The sequence below is a fragment of the Magnolia sinica genome, chromosome 2 (assembly GCF_029962835.1).
Source record: "Magnolia sinica isolate HGM2019 chromosome 2, MsV1, whole genome shotgun sequence".
Classification (NCBI taxonomy): domain Eukaryota; kingdom Viridiplantae; phylum Streptophyta; class Magnoliopsida; order Magnoliales; family Magnoliaceae; genus Magnolia; species Magnolia sinica.
In genome coordinates, this window is record NC_080574.1 from 15,724,186 (window position 1) to 15,741,711 (window position 17,526).

General features: G+C 39.4%; 1 protein-coding gene across 1 annotated transcript; it reads right to left on the reverse strand.

Moving 5' to 3' along the window:
* Window positions 1-485: 485 nt before the first annotated feature.
* LOC131236411 (zeaxanthin epoxidase, chloroplastic) lies at window positions 486-15,655 on the reverse strand. Its single transcript, XM_058233534.1, has 16 exons — window positions 14,721-15,655; window positions 12,707-12,869; window positions 12,297-12,371; window positions 12,092-12,192; window positions 11,789-11,904; window positions 11,033-11,244; window positions 10,370-10,461; window positions 10,045-10,159; window positions 9,814-9,917; window positions 9,557-9,602; window positions 9,330-9,394; window positions 9,134-9,223; window positions 8,988-9,042; window positions 7,731-7,819; window positions 7,566-7,650; window positions 486-812 (listed from the first exon to the last, which is right to left on the reverse strand). Exons 1-16 carry the CDS (start codon window positions 15,245-15,247, stop codon window positions 732-734), a joined length of 2,016 nt encoding a protein of 671 aa, XP_058089517.1. The 5' UTR covers window positions 15,248-15,655; the 3' UTR covers window positions 486-731.
* Between the last annotated feature and the right edge of the window lie 1,871 nt (window positions 15,656-17,526).

The following is a 17,526-nucleotide window of genomic DNA, read 5'->3' on the forward strand; positions in this document are numbered from 1 at the left end:
CAACAAAATGGTCAAACTGAATATGGAGCGTGAATTCTAAGGAACTAGGGAATTTCGATTCGATTAATTGCAATTCAATTCAATGATGCATCCAAACACCCACAAGCAGCAAGCTCAGCTACTTCCTCACATGAGCTTGCACAGTTCTCCACAACTGTCATAATTCTCACCCTACTCTCTTATTCAAAAATCCCACAAAAGGGTGCATCCATATGAACTTGCAGAACTCTTCATGACGAGGAGGCTTCTTTTCCAGATGGCACACAACAGTGCCCTGAGAAGGCACCCATGCAACTGAGAAAATTAAAGTCAGCCACAGGGATCCCACCAAACAAGCCTAGGGCTCCTTGCTAAGCCCATGTCAGCTGCTATTGTTGACACTTAAAAGGGGTCTTTGATAGCTAAAATCTTATATCAAAATTCTCATGCAATTGAAATATATAACATATTGACACATCTACATCTATGATAGAAAAAGAAAGAGATACTGGGCAGGGAATGTTTGTATTCGGATCTTCCTTTTAGTTTTTCTTCGATATACAAAAAAATATTTCATTATCCGTCTCCTAAATGGGGTGAAGATGAATTAATCTATACACACTACCCCCAGCTCTAGTATGACCTTTAGTTTTGATTGATATCAGGGGCAAAGAGCACCACTACGTTGTTCTGCCTGTTTGCTTTCATGCTGTACAATTTCACGGTACTTCAATCACAGTAGCTGCTTCTTGTCACGCTGCTTGTAGAATTTGATTATCGTTCTTCATCCCGGTTTCTGGAAGAGCTTTCAGCACCTTCACTCGAAATGCAGCCTGCAAAGACATCTGACAGATAAAACTTCTATACTGAATAATGAATATTATTATTATACAGATTTGGGTAACGCAGCAATTACAGTTGCCTGCAGACGCGGACTACTAAGATTAACATGAAGACTTTATTCCTACCAGAAAAGAAAAAGAGACTTTTCTTTTCTCTCTCTCTCTGTTTTTTTTTTGAAAAAGATACTACTCATTGCCTGATTATATATGTATGATGCACCTTAATCTAAAACTGTACACTTGGCCTGCATGTGAAAGGTTTGGACTGTCCATCTTGGGAAGGGAACTGTGGATGGGGCATTAGCTCAAAACATGCACTAACGTACGGCCTGAAAATAGTCAGGTTGAATGGTAAAAGGTCCTACAACCGGATGGTAGGATCAATCAGTGCACCTTTGGAGGCATCTCCAATTCATGGACCCCTGCATGAACAGTTGGGATCCCGTACATGAGTCCCATGTGTATGTCTCAGATTTTTGGCATACCTCAAGGGAAAAAAAGGGACTTGTGGAAGTATGTGGATACTGTGAAGGACTAGTAATACTCACTTTTATATAAAACCTACATGGAGCAACCATTAGAAAACAGTATTCTACCCTGTTCTATTCTGTATACATTTCTATCTTCTCTGTACTAAAACTTGCATGGTATCAGAGCACACAATCGAGCAGGGCGTGATTCCCTTCTCTATCCTTTCGTCTTGGTAGTTATCTTCTCCTAACTCTCCTTTCCTTCCAAAAAATCATAATTACTACTTGCCTCTTCACTATTTGCCTCAATCTTTATGAAGAGATGTCTGCCCTTCACCATTGTCATAATTGTGTTATCGTCCCTCCCCCAACCAGTAAAAATGTAGTTGGTTTGCAAATGGTTTACAAAGTGAAGGTTAAGCAGGATGACAGTTACGATGAAATATTTAGTCTCATTGTTAAAATGGGCATGGTCCATATTGTTTTATTTTTGAATATTACATGTAACTGGGAATTCTTTCAAATAGACATGAAGAACGTGTTTCTTCATGGGTGACCTCAAGGAGGAAGTCTACATGGAGTTCAACCTCTTGGACATGAAGTTGGGAACCTGGGTTCGATGGTGTGCAGGTTGAATAGAGACATATCTAGTCCAAAACAACCATCAAGGCCATGTTCAACAGCTTCTGTTCTGTCATGAAATGACAAGGGTATGTACGGAGTACTTCTGATCATTTGTTGTTTATCAATTGAGCATCATGATTCTGTTACTATATGTCAATGATATTGTTCCAACGGCAGTTGTTCAGAAAGCATACAAAGCATCAAACAGACTTTATTTCAGGCATTTCTGATGAAAGATTTCCTTAGCCTAGAAGTTGAACAGAGCATCAATTACTTTGTCTGTCAGCAATGATATGCAATGGACCTTCTAAAACAGTCTAAGATGATCGATGCTAAGCCTATTGGAACTCTATCAGTGTTGAACAGGAGATGGGGGAATAGTTGAAGATTTTGTTGAATTGCTCAGTGATGGATCTAGTCTTGCTCAGGATTCATCCGGCCAGACCATCTGTGCAGTGAATCAAGTTAGACAGTTCATGCATAGTCCACAAGTTGAGCACAGGGAAGCTGTAAAGAGAATCCTTATGTATATCAAGGGTACACCAAGTGATGGTCTACTGAACAGAAAAAACGAGTTACACATGGTTAGTCTGCTAGTTACATTTGTCAGTTTGATAGTGACTGAGCAAGTGATCCGACTAAAAGACAGTCAGTTAATGGTTATTGTATTTTAATTGGACCTAATCATATCTCATGGAGTAGCTGAAAACAAAAGACTGTTGCAAGGTCAAGCTGAAGCAGAATATAAGACCGTGGCAGCAGCCACCATAAAGATTTGCCTGAATAATGAGTATTGGTATGAAACTAAGACAAAGGTTGCAACTGATGGGGACATCTCGCGCACACGCACGCCCCCCTTACGCACGTACGCAAGAAGGAGGGCCCCACCTTCGATCTGGATCGATGACGACATCCATGGAGGGCCTCCTACTTAGAGGACTGTGTTTTGGTTCCTTGGGGTGGACCCAATCATCATGTGGATCCCATCATTAGATCTCAGGATCGTGGCCCACTACCCTAAGTGACCTAGGACTTTGAGTTTTGCTTATTACTGTTATTAGGAACATCATGAACGGTTTAGATTGCATTGATTAGTTGTTATTTTTTATTACGTCGTCTTTCAGTAATAGTATGCGTACATGGCGTGGCTTTTGGGATATAGGTTTTTCTTATAAATAGACAACCCCTTATAGGGCTTTTTTCATTGAAAATGATTAATAAAATTCTGCGTTTTCCTGCTTCTCTAATTCTCTGAGTTGTGGAAACCTAATTGGGTGCGAAACCTTCCCTTTTTCGAAGGGCTAACTACCGTGGTGCGAAACCACACTCATCTCAAATCGCCCCCATCTCCTACCCTCCATATTCCTCATTTCCTACAGTCATTCCCTTATCAAATCCACCCACATTTGCAGCTAATCTTTTCCCTACAGCAGATTTCCAGAATCTGGCCCTACAGGAGGGCTGAAACTTCAGCGGAGCACCATATTCAAACCGATCATCCGTTTGACCTGAAATTTGAAGGGAAGGTGGCCCATCCCTGGCCAACCAGGCCCTAGCTGGCCGATTCCAAATTTGTAGGCCCCACACACGTGCGGGCCACCATCCATGCACGTGCATCAGGTCGGTTTGTTGTCCACACGTGTAGGCTAATCACAAGTTCCCTCTTGTCTCTATTTCACTAGTCTTTCGCCTTGTTTCCATAACCCTAACCCTAGATCATCTCAAATCCCCAAGTTCTATTCCATTTTTGAAACCCTAGGTTTTCCCGAATTGAAACGTGAGAATCCCTTGAATTGGGAAATAATTCTTTACATGTGTGGAAGAATCTACTATCCTTTGAGCATTGTTTGGTCTATAATTTTTAATTGATTCAGCCCTAACATGTGTAGGCTTGGACCCTCGTAGATTCTCCTTGTTAAATGCTTGACTTTATGTGAGATGTGGAATTATTATGATTGTTTTTAAATTATTATGATCTAAAGCCTGAAATCTTGCACATCATATCTAATTTTCATGTCCTGCATCAAATTTGGTATCAGAACTTAGGTTTTTCATATGAGATTGCATTGCATGTTTAGGGTTTAGTCTACTCGTGTTTATTTTGCATTAAATTTCATCATATAGAATTATTTAGGACCCATCATTCACAACATAGACTACTGAATTTTCTGTTGTCAAAATTTTCCAAAATTTTATTGCTGAATTTTCTGTTAACAAACTCTTTGGACAGTTTATGTTGCTGAAATTTTAGGAGCATTGCGTAGTTTCCCTCATATAGAGTCCTCTCATTTAGACACATATAGTTGCATTAGAAGACCTTTGAGTTGAGTAGGTAGTTGTATGCCCACACGTACTGGTCGCGGTTTTGGGTTGCACCTTGCACTAAACATGAAGCAATTACAAGAGTCAATGGACAACATAACCCGACAGTTTGAGTCTTTAGGTAGGTGCTTGGAACAACATATTGATCAACGCTGAGATCAGCTTAATGTGCGCATTACCCAACTAGAGACCTCCGCCTGGGCAAACCCCGTTATTGGGGATGATGCCTGATCTCAAGTAAGTTGTCAAGAAGATAGACAAGGGAATGAGGGTGGCTAAAGAAATAGACATGGGCGCACCCGTGCACCTACCCCACAAGGGGCATCATGATCATTATGACACAGATGCACAACTCCTCAAGGGAGTTGGAGTAGAGGCCCCTACGTTTAATGGCCACTTGTGCCCTAAAGCTTTTCTAGATTGGTTGGCGGATATACACCACTATTTTGAGTGGTACGATATGTCGGATGCTCGTCGAGTCCGATTTGCCAAGATGAAGCTTGTAGGCTAAGCAGAGAGGTTTTGAGCTACTGTGGAGCAAAAGAAAGAGAGGTTGAGGGAACTCCCAATGGTCCATTGGGTAGAAATGAAAGAAACTCTTAAGGAAAAATACTTCCCTTTCTCTTATCACTTAAGGTTGGTTGAGGAATCGAAGTCCAAGTCTAAGCCTCTCCATATTCTAAATATCAAAGACTGAGCGAGACATTGAGTCGGACTTGATGGTGTACACCCTTGTGGCTAGGGAAAGTGCACCAGAGGCTAGTGCAGAGTTACCCACTGAGGCCATTCTGGTAGTGGATGAGTTGGTGATGTCTTTCCCGATGATCTACCGAATGAGCTTCCCCCTATGAGGGATTACAGCACGCCATTAATTTAGTCATTGGGGTGACTCTACCAAACCTATCTGAGGTGGTCAATAGGAGTCTAAGAAATTTGCTCGGGTGTTTAGTGGGGGAGCACACCAGGACGTGGGACACTGCACTACCTATCACCAAGTTTGCATTTAATAGTTTTATCAATAGATCCACAGTGTTAAATCCTTTTGAAGTCGTTACTGGTTATAAACCTAGGAAGCCTATTGATCTTGTCCTTATGTCTCTGTCCCATAGGCCATCGTTGTCCACAGAGTCCTTTGCACATCACGTACATTAATTACATCAAGAAATCAGGCGAAAGATCAATACTAGTAATGAACATTACAAAATTTCTGCTGACCAATATAAACGATTCAAGAAATTCAATATAGGGGACTGTGATGGTCCGCATCAGGCCAGAGCGGTACCCTCAGGGAGCCGTTTGTAAATTACATGCGCGTAGCGCTGGACCATTCAAAATTATAGAACGAAACGATCTCAATGCATATGTGGTAGATCTTCCACCTTCCATGGGAATTAGTTTAACATTCAATGTGGAAGATCTAGTTGTATTTCAGGGAACCACTGATACATTGTCTAGCCTGTCACCTAACCATCCTGATTCCCCAGACCTTTCTCTTGATCCGTGGCCCCCTCCCGATCCATCTTCCTATCATTTACCTCCCATACCTACCCTTCCCACACCCAGATAGGAGATAGAAGATATTCTGGACCATCAGATAATATCGACGTCAGACGGCAGATTTCAAAAGTTCCTGGTCAAGTGGAAGTCACGCCCAGCTTCAAACAGTACGTGGCTCATTGAGGATGAGCTTCAGCGATTTGATCCTGACATCTTGGATCGGTTCAGGAGTTTTGTTTCGCCAATAGCGAAATCTTCGCAGCCGGGGAGAGTTAATGGGGACATCTCGCACACACGCATGCCCCCCTTACGCACGTACACAAGGAAGAGGGTCCCACCTGCAAATTCTACGTTTTCCTGCTTCTCTAATTCTCTGAGTTGTGGAAACTTAATTGGGTGCAAAACCCTCCCTTCTTCGAAGGGTTAACTACCGTGGTGCGAAGCCACATCCATTCCAAATCGCCCCCATCTCCTATCCCATATTCCTCATCTCTTACAGTCATCCCCTCATCAAATCCACCCACGTTTGCAGTTAATCTTTCCCATACAGCAGATTTCCAGAATCTGGCCCTGTAGGAGGGTTGAAACTTCGGCGGAGCACCGTGTTCAAACCAATCATCCGTTTGACCTGAATTTTGAAGGGAAGGTGGCCCATCCCTAGCCGACCAGGCCCTAGCTGGCCGATTCCAAATTCGATGCCCCACACATGTGCGGGCTGCCATCCACGCACATGCGTCAGGCCAGTTTGTTGTCGACACGTGCAGGCTGATCACAGGTTCCATCCCCTCTTTCTCCTTGTTTCCATAACTCTAACCCTAGATCATCTCAAATCCCCAAGTTCTATTCCACTTTTGAAACCCTAGGTTTTCCCGAATTGAAAGGTGAGAATCCCTTGGATTGAGAAATAATTCTTTGCATGTGTGGATAAATCTACTATCCTTTGAGCATTGTTTGGTCTATAATTTTTAATTGATTCAGTCCTAACATGTGTAGGCTTGGACCCTCATAGATTTCCCTTGTTGAATGCTTGACTTTATGTGGGATGTGGAATTATTGTGATTGTTTCTAAATTATTATGATCTAAAGCCTGAAATCTTGCACATCATATCTAGTTTTCATGTCTTGCATTAGCAACCCAGGATCATATTGTAATAATGGAAGTGGTATTGTGATATCTATGGATTCGGTTTTACATGGGAAAACAAAGCATATCCAAATCTATCATCATTTTATTAGGGGGAAAATAGAAGGCAAAGCACTTGGAGACAGATCTATTGGCACAAAGGAACAAGCAACAGACTTTCAGAAAGGCATTAATGAAGGAAACGCATCGCCATTTGAAGAGCAAGTTGTCCATGTGAAACATCAATGTACAACTTGAAGGGGAGTGTAAAGGAATGGGATAGTCTACACACGAATAGATATTATTGTTTATTAAGGGTATTTGTGTGATTGTACTGGCAATACATCACTTTTATAAGCACCCTCATTTTGTTATGCTGTGGATATATTTCAGTAAGTGATATTTTCATCTACAGTGATTGTTTTGCAACCACCTCTGTAAGTTGGTACTAGCATGTAGGTTTCCAAATAGCAGGATGAAAATGGCTAATCAAGGTGGTGGAAATTCAGTACACTACCTTCATATGTTAGATTTTTGTAATATAACCATCTATCATTAAAATGCAAGATAAATGGTATGGACATGTTTTGCATGTTTGCTCCCCATCATTGAAATGCCTAAAGCTTTTTGTCCATGCATGAGAGCTGAAAAAATGACTCAATGCAAACATATGTTTCAAGCATTAGTTGAAGAAGAATATTTTATTACCTTATCAGAACCAAACTCAATGACATCAGATGGATGGAATCGAACAGGGAAGTTTGGAGGCACTCGGTATCGTCTCCCCTCAATGCTGCAAGGATTAACAGAGTCAATATTTTCAGACATATTCTGAGGACAAAAAACCACAAGATCTCACTTTCCATAACTTACTCAGTAATCCAGGTGCCGTGATCACTGCGCAGATCAGTCAAGTAGAAGGCATTGTCTTTGCAGTGGATACGTGCATGCTTTTCAGATACCTGAAAAAATTTTATCCTACTCAACCATGCTAGGAATCATAATTCTCAACAGAAAAAAGGGGAAAAAAAGAACCTAGAACAATGCTGAGAATCAGATCTTGAACAAAATTTTCTTTTTCCTGATGGTTTTAAATATCCAAAAATAATTTACATCAATTTGCCAATAAAGCCTCTGCATTCCTCAATATTATGCTTGGAAGAATGACCTACGGAAAATCCTTCGTAGTAAATCACGGAAATGACATCATAACATACAAAAGAGTGTCCAAGATAGGACTAGATAGCAATGAACCTCAAGGGATGCATTGGAAGGTAAGCTTATTCATTGTTTGTTGAGAGAGGAGAAAGGTACCCTTCCAAGTACCATATCAACTAACTCATAGTGCTCCCTTGGTGGGGACAATGGAACACCACTGAATTGGTGTGGCCCCCACATGCGTCCCATTGTTTCTGCCAAAAGGAGCCTGCAGATAACTAATTTGGTCTGTCGGCAACCAAATTGGACCCTTGTTTTCATATATGTAGAAAGAACATCATGGAAAATATAGTTTTCAAAAGTTGGGTAGGTCCATCCTGCAGCTATAGTTACATAACAGTATTAAGATCAAATAGGAGCATGCAAGGAAATATAACAAGCAAATTATGGGAAATATGTCATATTCCGTATGAATAATTTTAAAATAAAGTGGAAAATAGATCATAAAGAGGGTCTCAAGTCCAACGGTTGGACCAAAAGTACGGTCTACCCAACAGATATCTTCCAAACAATTAAGTGCATGTGACGTCCAACCCTTCCTGTAGGTTGGTCCCACCATGAGGATCATCCAGTGCAAAAATAAGCCATATCTACTCTTGTGGACTACATAAAAAAACAATGTCTAGCCTCAGATAAATAGCAAAACACAAATGACATCCACTCAATGAGTGGATATGGCTCATTTTTACCCAAGGTGATCCTCGTGATAAGACAAACCTATTGGACTGGTTGGATGCCGGACACACATGAAAGGCTGGAAGTTATTCGCTGGGTGGACTGTAACTTGCAGTCTAACCAGTTGGACTTGAGACATTCTTGAACATAAAATAAGCTTTGAATAGTATTTCTTTCACCCTTTTCTTATGTATTTCTAAAAACAAAGCTAGCGAAATACCAGTAAATTCAACTCACCTGGGGTAAAGATATAGCTACTGAAATTCCAGGCAAATCTCCATGCGAAACACTCCTGCAATGCAATTCATTCAAACATTACACTAATGGCTGTCAGATGAAAAGGCAGAACAATAGGCTATGAAAATATATTCTCACGAGCATACCCAATTATGCACGGCTTATGCTCATCCCTACTTAAATGAATACGTTGCAATGCACCATTAGTTTCATTTTTCGTGGGGAGAAGATACCACCTACAACACAAATAAGATAGTCTCATTAAAACTAGTGAACAGTGAAATTACTAACAAGAACGAAATGAAATTGATAGGGGCTAGATTCGTTGATGGCACGTCATACTCCGCATTAAGTGCACGCTCCAATGAATCATTGTCTTCAAACCATCTCCGTAACTCGTTGCTTGCCTTCAATAACAAACAGATATATTGGCTTTCTGAGTATGAGGTGGATCTTTCCTACAGTTTCTAGCATCTAACCAGCAATAAGATTTGTAGGGAGCATTTCTCCAGATAAATTTTTTATTAATCAAATCTTGTGGAGTCTAATAAATTTTGCAAGAAACATACTTTGTCAGAGAGTCGGCAGCTTAGTGGTCTCCCTTCAAGATTTGAGCTGCAAAGGAAATATAGATTTTTCAGTTCAGCTTAAACAAAACTGCAGAACCTAATAGTGCAACTGGTTTCCTTGGAAGGAAAATTCTATAATCTAGAATTGAGAAGCTTGCAAGTGAAAATGGATTTGTTTTATAAGCAGTACGAACAGCAAACATAAAAGATCTAGGAACAAGAAGAAAACAATATAAAACAGAGGAGCAAAATCATACCTGTTACCGCCTAAGACCCAACTCAGCATCAAAGGCATTCCAATATCAATAAAAAATCTCCCACCAACTCTTCCAGGATGTGGAATCCGGAACTTGGTCAAAAACTACAAAAGAGGTGCTCGGCAGTTATGGAATGAAGAACCCAAAGCCCATTGAAGTATTCATTACCCACATCTACTAATTCACAGTATTAAACCACTCCCTACCATATCAAGCCTTTCATGTTCTTACCGATAGTGGTCCAAGCCCCACACCCAAGTATGGTTTGTAAGTGGAAGCCATGATGGCAGCCATCCTTGCCAATCCATAGATAATAGCAACACGCAATCTTCTTTCTCTCTCATAACTGATACAGAAAGTACCATAAATAACAGATGTCAGTTGAGCAGCACTGGAACAATTAAATAGGACTCCCCAACATGGAAACCTATGTCAGCCTTAGCTATCAAAAACATAGACAACTTTCTAATATCCATGCTTAAAGACCAAGTTCAGTCTAATTACTCAAGTTTCAAATTCAAATTCTATTATTTACTTTAGACTGGAAGATGTTTACCGCTTTAGAGAAGATGGAATATCAATAGGATTTCCTGAGTCAACACTCTCTCTCCAAGCTTTCTCAAGCTCTAAAGCAAGTTGATAGCTATCCTACAAGAAGAAAGTACAATAAGCAAACATGTAACAAGTTAGAAGGGTGCCTAATAAATCAGATCATGCTAACGAAAGAAATACACTGAAAAAAGAACCTTAGATGCATATAACATGGAAAAACAATTATATGTTTCCATCATTACTTGATCATGGTCATGCATACGCAGATCCCACAATCAAGATACTCACACAACCAATATTTCCATTTCATTAAAAAAAAAAAAAAATTAAGTAGAAATTACTCATGAGCAAGGGTTAAAATCAGTATATCAGGTGTCCCAAAGTCTGTGACCAATACCCGATATGTATCAGACGATACGCTTAAGTTTCGCACAAAATTAGTCCAAAAAACCCCCTCAAAATGCAACCGAATATGTTAATAAACATTTGTTAATACTTATCTCCCTCAAATAAGTGATTTAAAAAGTGAATTGACAAGTCATGTGCAACTCATGCGTATCGTTGGGCTCTAAAACCGATGAGTATCGAGGAATACATACTGGTTACTGCTGATACTTCAAACCCTGCTCATAAGTGGAAAGGCCCATGACTACTTAAAAAAGCATACCTCAATAGCCATGCAGCCACCTTGACCTAAATTTGGCTGCATAGCATGAACAGAATCCCCAAGCAAGGTTACACGACCTTTTCCCCAAGTAAAAATAGGTATCCGATCATATATGTCACGACGAAGAACCGTTTCCTCATCTGTAGCTAGTATCAAGTCAACAACATTATCACACCAGTTCCCAAATATCTTAAGCAGTCTTTCCTTTTTACCTGCCAAAATAACACATACAAGTTACTTACTGTGGCGGATGATTAATGAAGTTGTATTCCACATTCTCTACAGTTATTGGAGTTTATCGATGCACAAAAAAACACCCCATGTCACCAAGTCTTTGCTTTTCGCTGCATTGCTTTACGTTCATTTACACATACAATATATTACATACCTCAATTCTATATGGTGGTACAATGAACAAAGTGAAGTCCTTGTTCTATCAAAAGGGGTATGAGGTATTATTATATGCAATCTTATTGGAAATAATGATTATCAGAAGAATAATCATTATTTCCGATCATAAAATATTTGCTAAGGAAACCTTCAATGTAAAAGCAACCAACACATATAGACATGAATCTATGATAAATAGATGAAATACAAATGATGGGAAGCCATAATGTTTCAATTCTACGGTAATATATTGCAAATCACCGTCGCCGCCGCCGCCATCATAGACTCGTCCCACCTATTTTTTTGTGGCAAATACATTAGAGTAACAAAAAAGATAGAAGAAAAAGGAAATGCGGTGAAGAATACCATTGGGAACATCAACACCACCTGGTGGCTCCTTGTGAAAGGCATACCATTGCATCTTTCCAGCACCCACATCTGAAGAAACAAAGTATTGTTTGTGGCCCAAAAATACCCGGTACCTTGAGAAGAGAAATAATTTATATATCAGACAGTCCATTTTCTGCTGCCTAAGATATCATATGTTGGGAGTAATAACAATAACTAATCTAAACTATCAACTATCTAACTTGCTAAATAGTTCATACGGCCTGAAAAATCCATAGAGGCAGAAAAATGATACAAGGTGCCAAACAAAAGGAAACATACCCAACTGTTTCAATATCTGCGGGCACAAAATCTGCAATACCAGTGTAGCACGTGTAGCCTGAGTATGAGGCCTCTTTGGGCCCAAACAATCTCTTCCGCACCTATTCATCATGGAATTGTCATTTCTCTGATGTCTGTGAGAAAAAGGTAAGCCATCTTTCTCAAGTTTATGGAAAGATTTTCTATTCTGTGCATCTAATATTACCTTTGACCATATACCATCAGCACCAACAAGAAGGTCACCTTCATGACGCTGTCCGTTCTCAAGTATCACAGTAACCTGAGTTTGGTAAAAGTGATATTAAAAAATAAAATTATGTTTATATTGATAGAGAGAGAAAAAAATCTTCTAGTAATAATGGTGTTTTACATGTACAATACAGGTAATAAGAATCAGGAAACAGTGAAAAGACTCGTCATACATTCTAAGGCTGCATTTGGATGCACCCCTCAGTTTGAATGCTAAAGAAATAGTTTTTTCTTTTCTTTTTTGTTACTATGAATGCAATTTGATTCAATAGTGTATCTAAATGAATCTAAAAATTTACGGGATACCAAAAATACCGTCTGATTGACTTTTCACGGGGCTAAAAGCAGACTGGCTGTTTGGATTACCTTATCTCCACCATCTTCAAAATCAACAACATTACTTTCATTCATAATAACATCTTCACCAACTGCCCGAGCCAGTATTTGTTGCAAAGTCATTCTGCTAATTACCCTCGTGACGGGGAGGCCCCTTTCCGCTGCAGGAGTGAATGTATCAAACTTGATATACCTGAAGGCCAAAGTAGGAATTACTGGATGTATCACAGGGAATTGAACTTTTGTTCGAGCAAGATAATGAGAGGTGTACCGCATAATTAATACTTGTTTGAGAAACAAAACAATCATTCCATTGTTACCACTAATTTACTCAGAATAGGAAAGTGTCATTTGTCATCTTATTCTATACCAGGGTATTATGGGAAGAAACAAGATACACTATATATATATATATATATATATATATATATATATATATATATATATATATATATATATATAATCGCAGTAACTAGATAGAGAAGATCTACAGTTCATCAAATGATATTAGAGATAGAGAAGAAGATTTGGAGAAAAGATATGAACAGAGGAATTGAAGTTGCTTGTCTTCTCCAAAACTGAAACTCATTCCTCAACAACTTGATTATCAGTGCGCGCGTGTGCATGTCTGTGCATGTGTGTGCTTGTGCGTGTGCGAGTGCATGCGTGTGTGTGTGTGTGTGTGTGTGACCCTCTTCTTGATCCCCACACTAAACCTGTTGAAATCATCACAGTCAAAATCTCTCAAGAAAGAGGGAAAAAAAAAAGTTACCTGGATAAGAAAAGGAACAGGCAATTTGGGTGTAGTTTTCTTGGTAAAAACTTCACTCATGCAAAAGATAGAAGAATAAGATTCAGTATTCATTCAACAATAATTTGAAGCAAACATCCTCATGGTCGCTTGGTATAAGCTCAAGACCAGATGCCCATGTGACAACAACCCTCGTTTATCCATGCTAGGGACTGGCTAGTGTGTTGCAACCAGGCAGAGTTTCCATTGCATGTATTGCTGATATGGGCACCATATTGATCAAAATACACAATACCGATAGTTTAAAGCTTTAACCAAATTCCGCTTAAGAGCAATATTTATGAGAAATATCTTTCTCCCTTGTCTCGACCATCAGTTCAGTGTAGGTTTATGCCAAAACTAAATCAAGCCAGCCTTCAACTATCAGTAGTCTTAAAAATAGGATTGTTCATGTGTCTGCATGTTACCTTTGGAATATAGCCATCATTAACGTTACAAAGTGTGGATTCGGGAAGTATTCCACAAGGCAATTGAGCACGAGTCAAAAAAAATAAAAAATCCAAAATATCAGGGAGTTTTCTTCTAAAAAATCAGAACATTTTTTTTCCTTAAGGCTGCATTCATTGCAACAATTGCAACCAAACACCGCCAAAATTGACTGAACGATTCAGGACAAATTCAGGTATTTATTCCCAAATGAGTTGCAAATCACAAATAGTTTGTCAGTTAATCAACAACACGCAAATTTCCCCAAAAAATCCACTACTAGCTAGTTGTTTACTTTTCATAATTTTGTAATTGGTGAAATCACATGAGTTTGTGAATAGAGTAGGTGGCCACTGTCGGATCTGGAAAGGTATTATGAATTTATGCATGATCTTTGAACTGCTGGTGTTGTATCTACTAGGCCGGGCCTATTCAATGCTTACCTTTTGCTCAGCCCAAGCCCAACCCATTCCAACTGCCATCAGTAATTCACATCCAACATTTAAAGTATCATCCAAAACTGGTACATATCGCCTGACATGAACTGGTTTCATCAATAAATGATAGGGTTGAATAAGCCCATTATAACAGCCTAATACAGGGAGATACCGCCCAATATCAGTGGTGATCAATACGGTACACTGAAATCCAATTTTCAAACCTTGATTCATATCAAAGGCGCGTTATATCAACTTAGATTGAGCTCCTACTCTGATAGCTGTGTGGAAGTATTCATGCAAATCATTCATAATCAAATTATCAAAGGTGGATCATGAACAGAAGCCAAGAAAAAAGAGGAATGCTTACCAAGCACCAGAAATTCCATCAACCAGTCCATTAATCCGATCTCCCGTGATGCAACCGGCCGCCATGATCTCCTCAGCGACTGCTGGATCGATGGCTTCCAAAGCAGCCAACGCATTGCTCTGTATCTGAATTGGGCCCCTGTACTGCCCTTCACCTCGGATCGCGCTCACATCCCTCTCGAACACCATCACATCAAATCCCTTCCTCTTTGCAGCTAGACCGAAAACCAGCCCGCCGATCCCACCCCCGGCTATAAGAATTCGAACCTTCCGCTGCTGCGGGAGGGCCCCGCCATCATGGGTCACTGTCGAAATGGTAACCGGACCTTCTTTGACAGCAGAAGCGGCAGTCACCCTTTTCTGCGGACTACTTCTTTCGATGTCATTACCGGCAAAGGAGTGCTTGTGATGGAGGGAAGCTGGGAAGTGGTCAGAGTAGTCCTTGGAAATGGGAAAAGAATGGTTGCTTTTGAAGAAGAACGTTAAAAATGGATTGAGGGTGGTGCTATGGAACAATGAAAAAGCCATAATTGAAGAAGAAGAAGAAGAAGAAGAAATGGAAGAAGATTGAAATTGGGTTTCTTTCTTTCTTTTTTCTCTTTTTTTTTTTTTAAAAAAATGATTTGATAAAGTAGTAGTAGGAAGAAGATGTGAGTGTTTTCTATTTCAAGCAATTGAGCTGAAGAAATAGTAGAAAGAAGAAGTGGGTGTTTCTTTATTTCACTCGACTGAGCTGAGAAATGTGGTAGAAAGAAGAAGTGGGTGTTTATTATTACATCCAACTGAGATGAATATTATTTAAAAAACAAGAAGAAGAAGAAGAGGAAAAGAAAAGATGTGGGTGTTTCTTATTTTATGCAATTTAGCGGAAAAAAGCCAGAATTTTTTTTCTTCCAACAGAGAGAGAGAGAAGGAGATGTGATGGTGGGGCCTGAAAAAACACCAGCCAATCCGTGGATTTTCTGTCTGGTAATCCTTCCTGCGGCTTCCACTCCTCAGCAAGAATTATTTGCCACGTGGCAGGCTCCTGTTTGTCATTGGGCACCGAAAAATCTCAACGGAAGATGCTGACACTTGTATCGCCATGCATGTGGGCACTGGTCCTCCAGATGTTGGAAATAAACCATGTTTGAGGATAATAAGAAAGAGACAAACTACCACCACAACTCTGGCGGTGCGATGGATGGTCCACAGCTACTTAGAAATTGCACGCGTGGCACGTGAAACTCATTCAAATTGAGCAAACCTTCCAAACTAGGGTACTGGTTAAATCTACCCTTAGCCAGATGTCACACTTATTTGATATCTCAGTGTTAGTGGTGGATGTTTATTGGACCTTTAGAAACAAAATGCGTCTCAGAATTTGATTGGACGATGGAGGGTCGGCCCAACAACCATTGCGTGTTCGCATGTACTTTCTTTGAAAACGGTCTGTTATTCAGTTAAGTCCTTCATGTTCCAGGAGCAGTACTCTATGTACATGGTTTGTAGCAGGAAAATTACTAAATCTGCGGGACCCAAATTAATTTTAGAATCGTTTGCTGATCTGAATTTTTAGAGGCGTTTTAGCAGTCCATCTTGATCTTCTATTTTTTGTTACAAACAGAGAATTACTACTTTTGTATATGGTAATTGGTCCAAATCATCATTGACATTGTTAGCATTATTTTAGTGTGTAAATGAAATAGTTTGATTAGATTTAAATAAATAAGATTTTTCTGCTTGTGGCTAGCAAAAGATCTAAATTCTTTAATAATATTGTGTTGAACAATTTATTATGTTTGGCTTGACTTAATTATCATGTGTCTCCGTTGAGTTGAGACCAAGATGGGGTACTATCCTATGAGATCCTGACCAGATAGGCGGATGGTGGTAGCTCTATAAAGCTATTCATCAATTTTGATCATTTTACAAGCATAAAAAGAAGATGGATCAAAAGCCCAAATGCATGATATAGCCCCCACAGTTGAAACCAACTTAATATCACCTTAGTGTTTATTTGCCATCCAACCTGTTTATAAAAATCACATATATTAAGATGAAGGGAAAACATAAATATTAGCTTGATTCAAAACTTCAGTTGCTCTCGGGAGGTTTTCAACCATGGGAGTTCAACCTCCATTATTTCCTATGGTGTGGTCCACTGGGCATTTGATCTGCCTCATTTTAGGACCTAGAAATTACTTATAAATTGCATGGTTTCTAATGCAAGTCGAATCAAAATATACAAATTATGGGTCCCTGTTTGGATGTATCAAAATTAAGCTTCCATAATCATCTTACAATCAGATTCTGAACATATATTAGATGATTAAAAATGAAAATATCTGTTAACCTATTTTCAATCCAAGTATCAGAGGGTAGTTGCTCAACTGATTAGATTTTGTGATCATGTCCGTTTAACTTTAGTCAATATATGCCATGTAAACAGGCCCTGTTTCAATAATACACACACACATATTAAAAAAATAAAAAAATAAATAAAAATAGTATCAACTTATTAGAATCATAACCCCCCCTTCTTTAACTTTTACCCGACTAGGCCTCCACTGATAGACCCGTAACCGTGCAATCAAGGTACAATTGGTATATTGAATTATAATCAGGCCCATCCATGGTATGCTGTCAAGCAATCCTATGCATTAATTGCCTCTTGATTATTTAACCCTTTTCATTTCTATCTCCTTCCAACGGAGGCCTGTAGATGGATAGGATGTCTAATGGTTATAATTTTTTATACATGTCATCCATACCATGTCCCAATATGTGGATGTATCATATTGGGGCACACATGCATCATCAAAGGA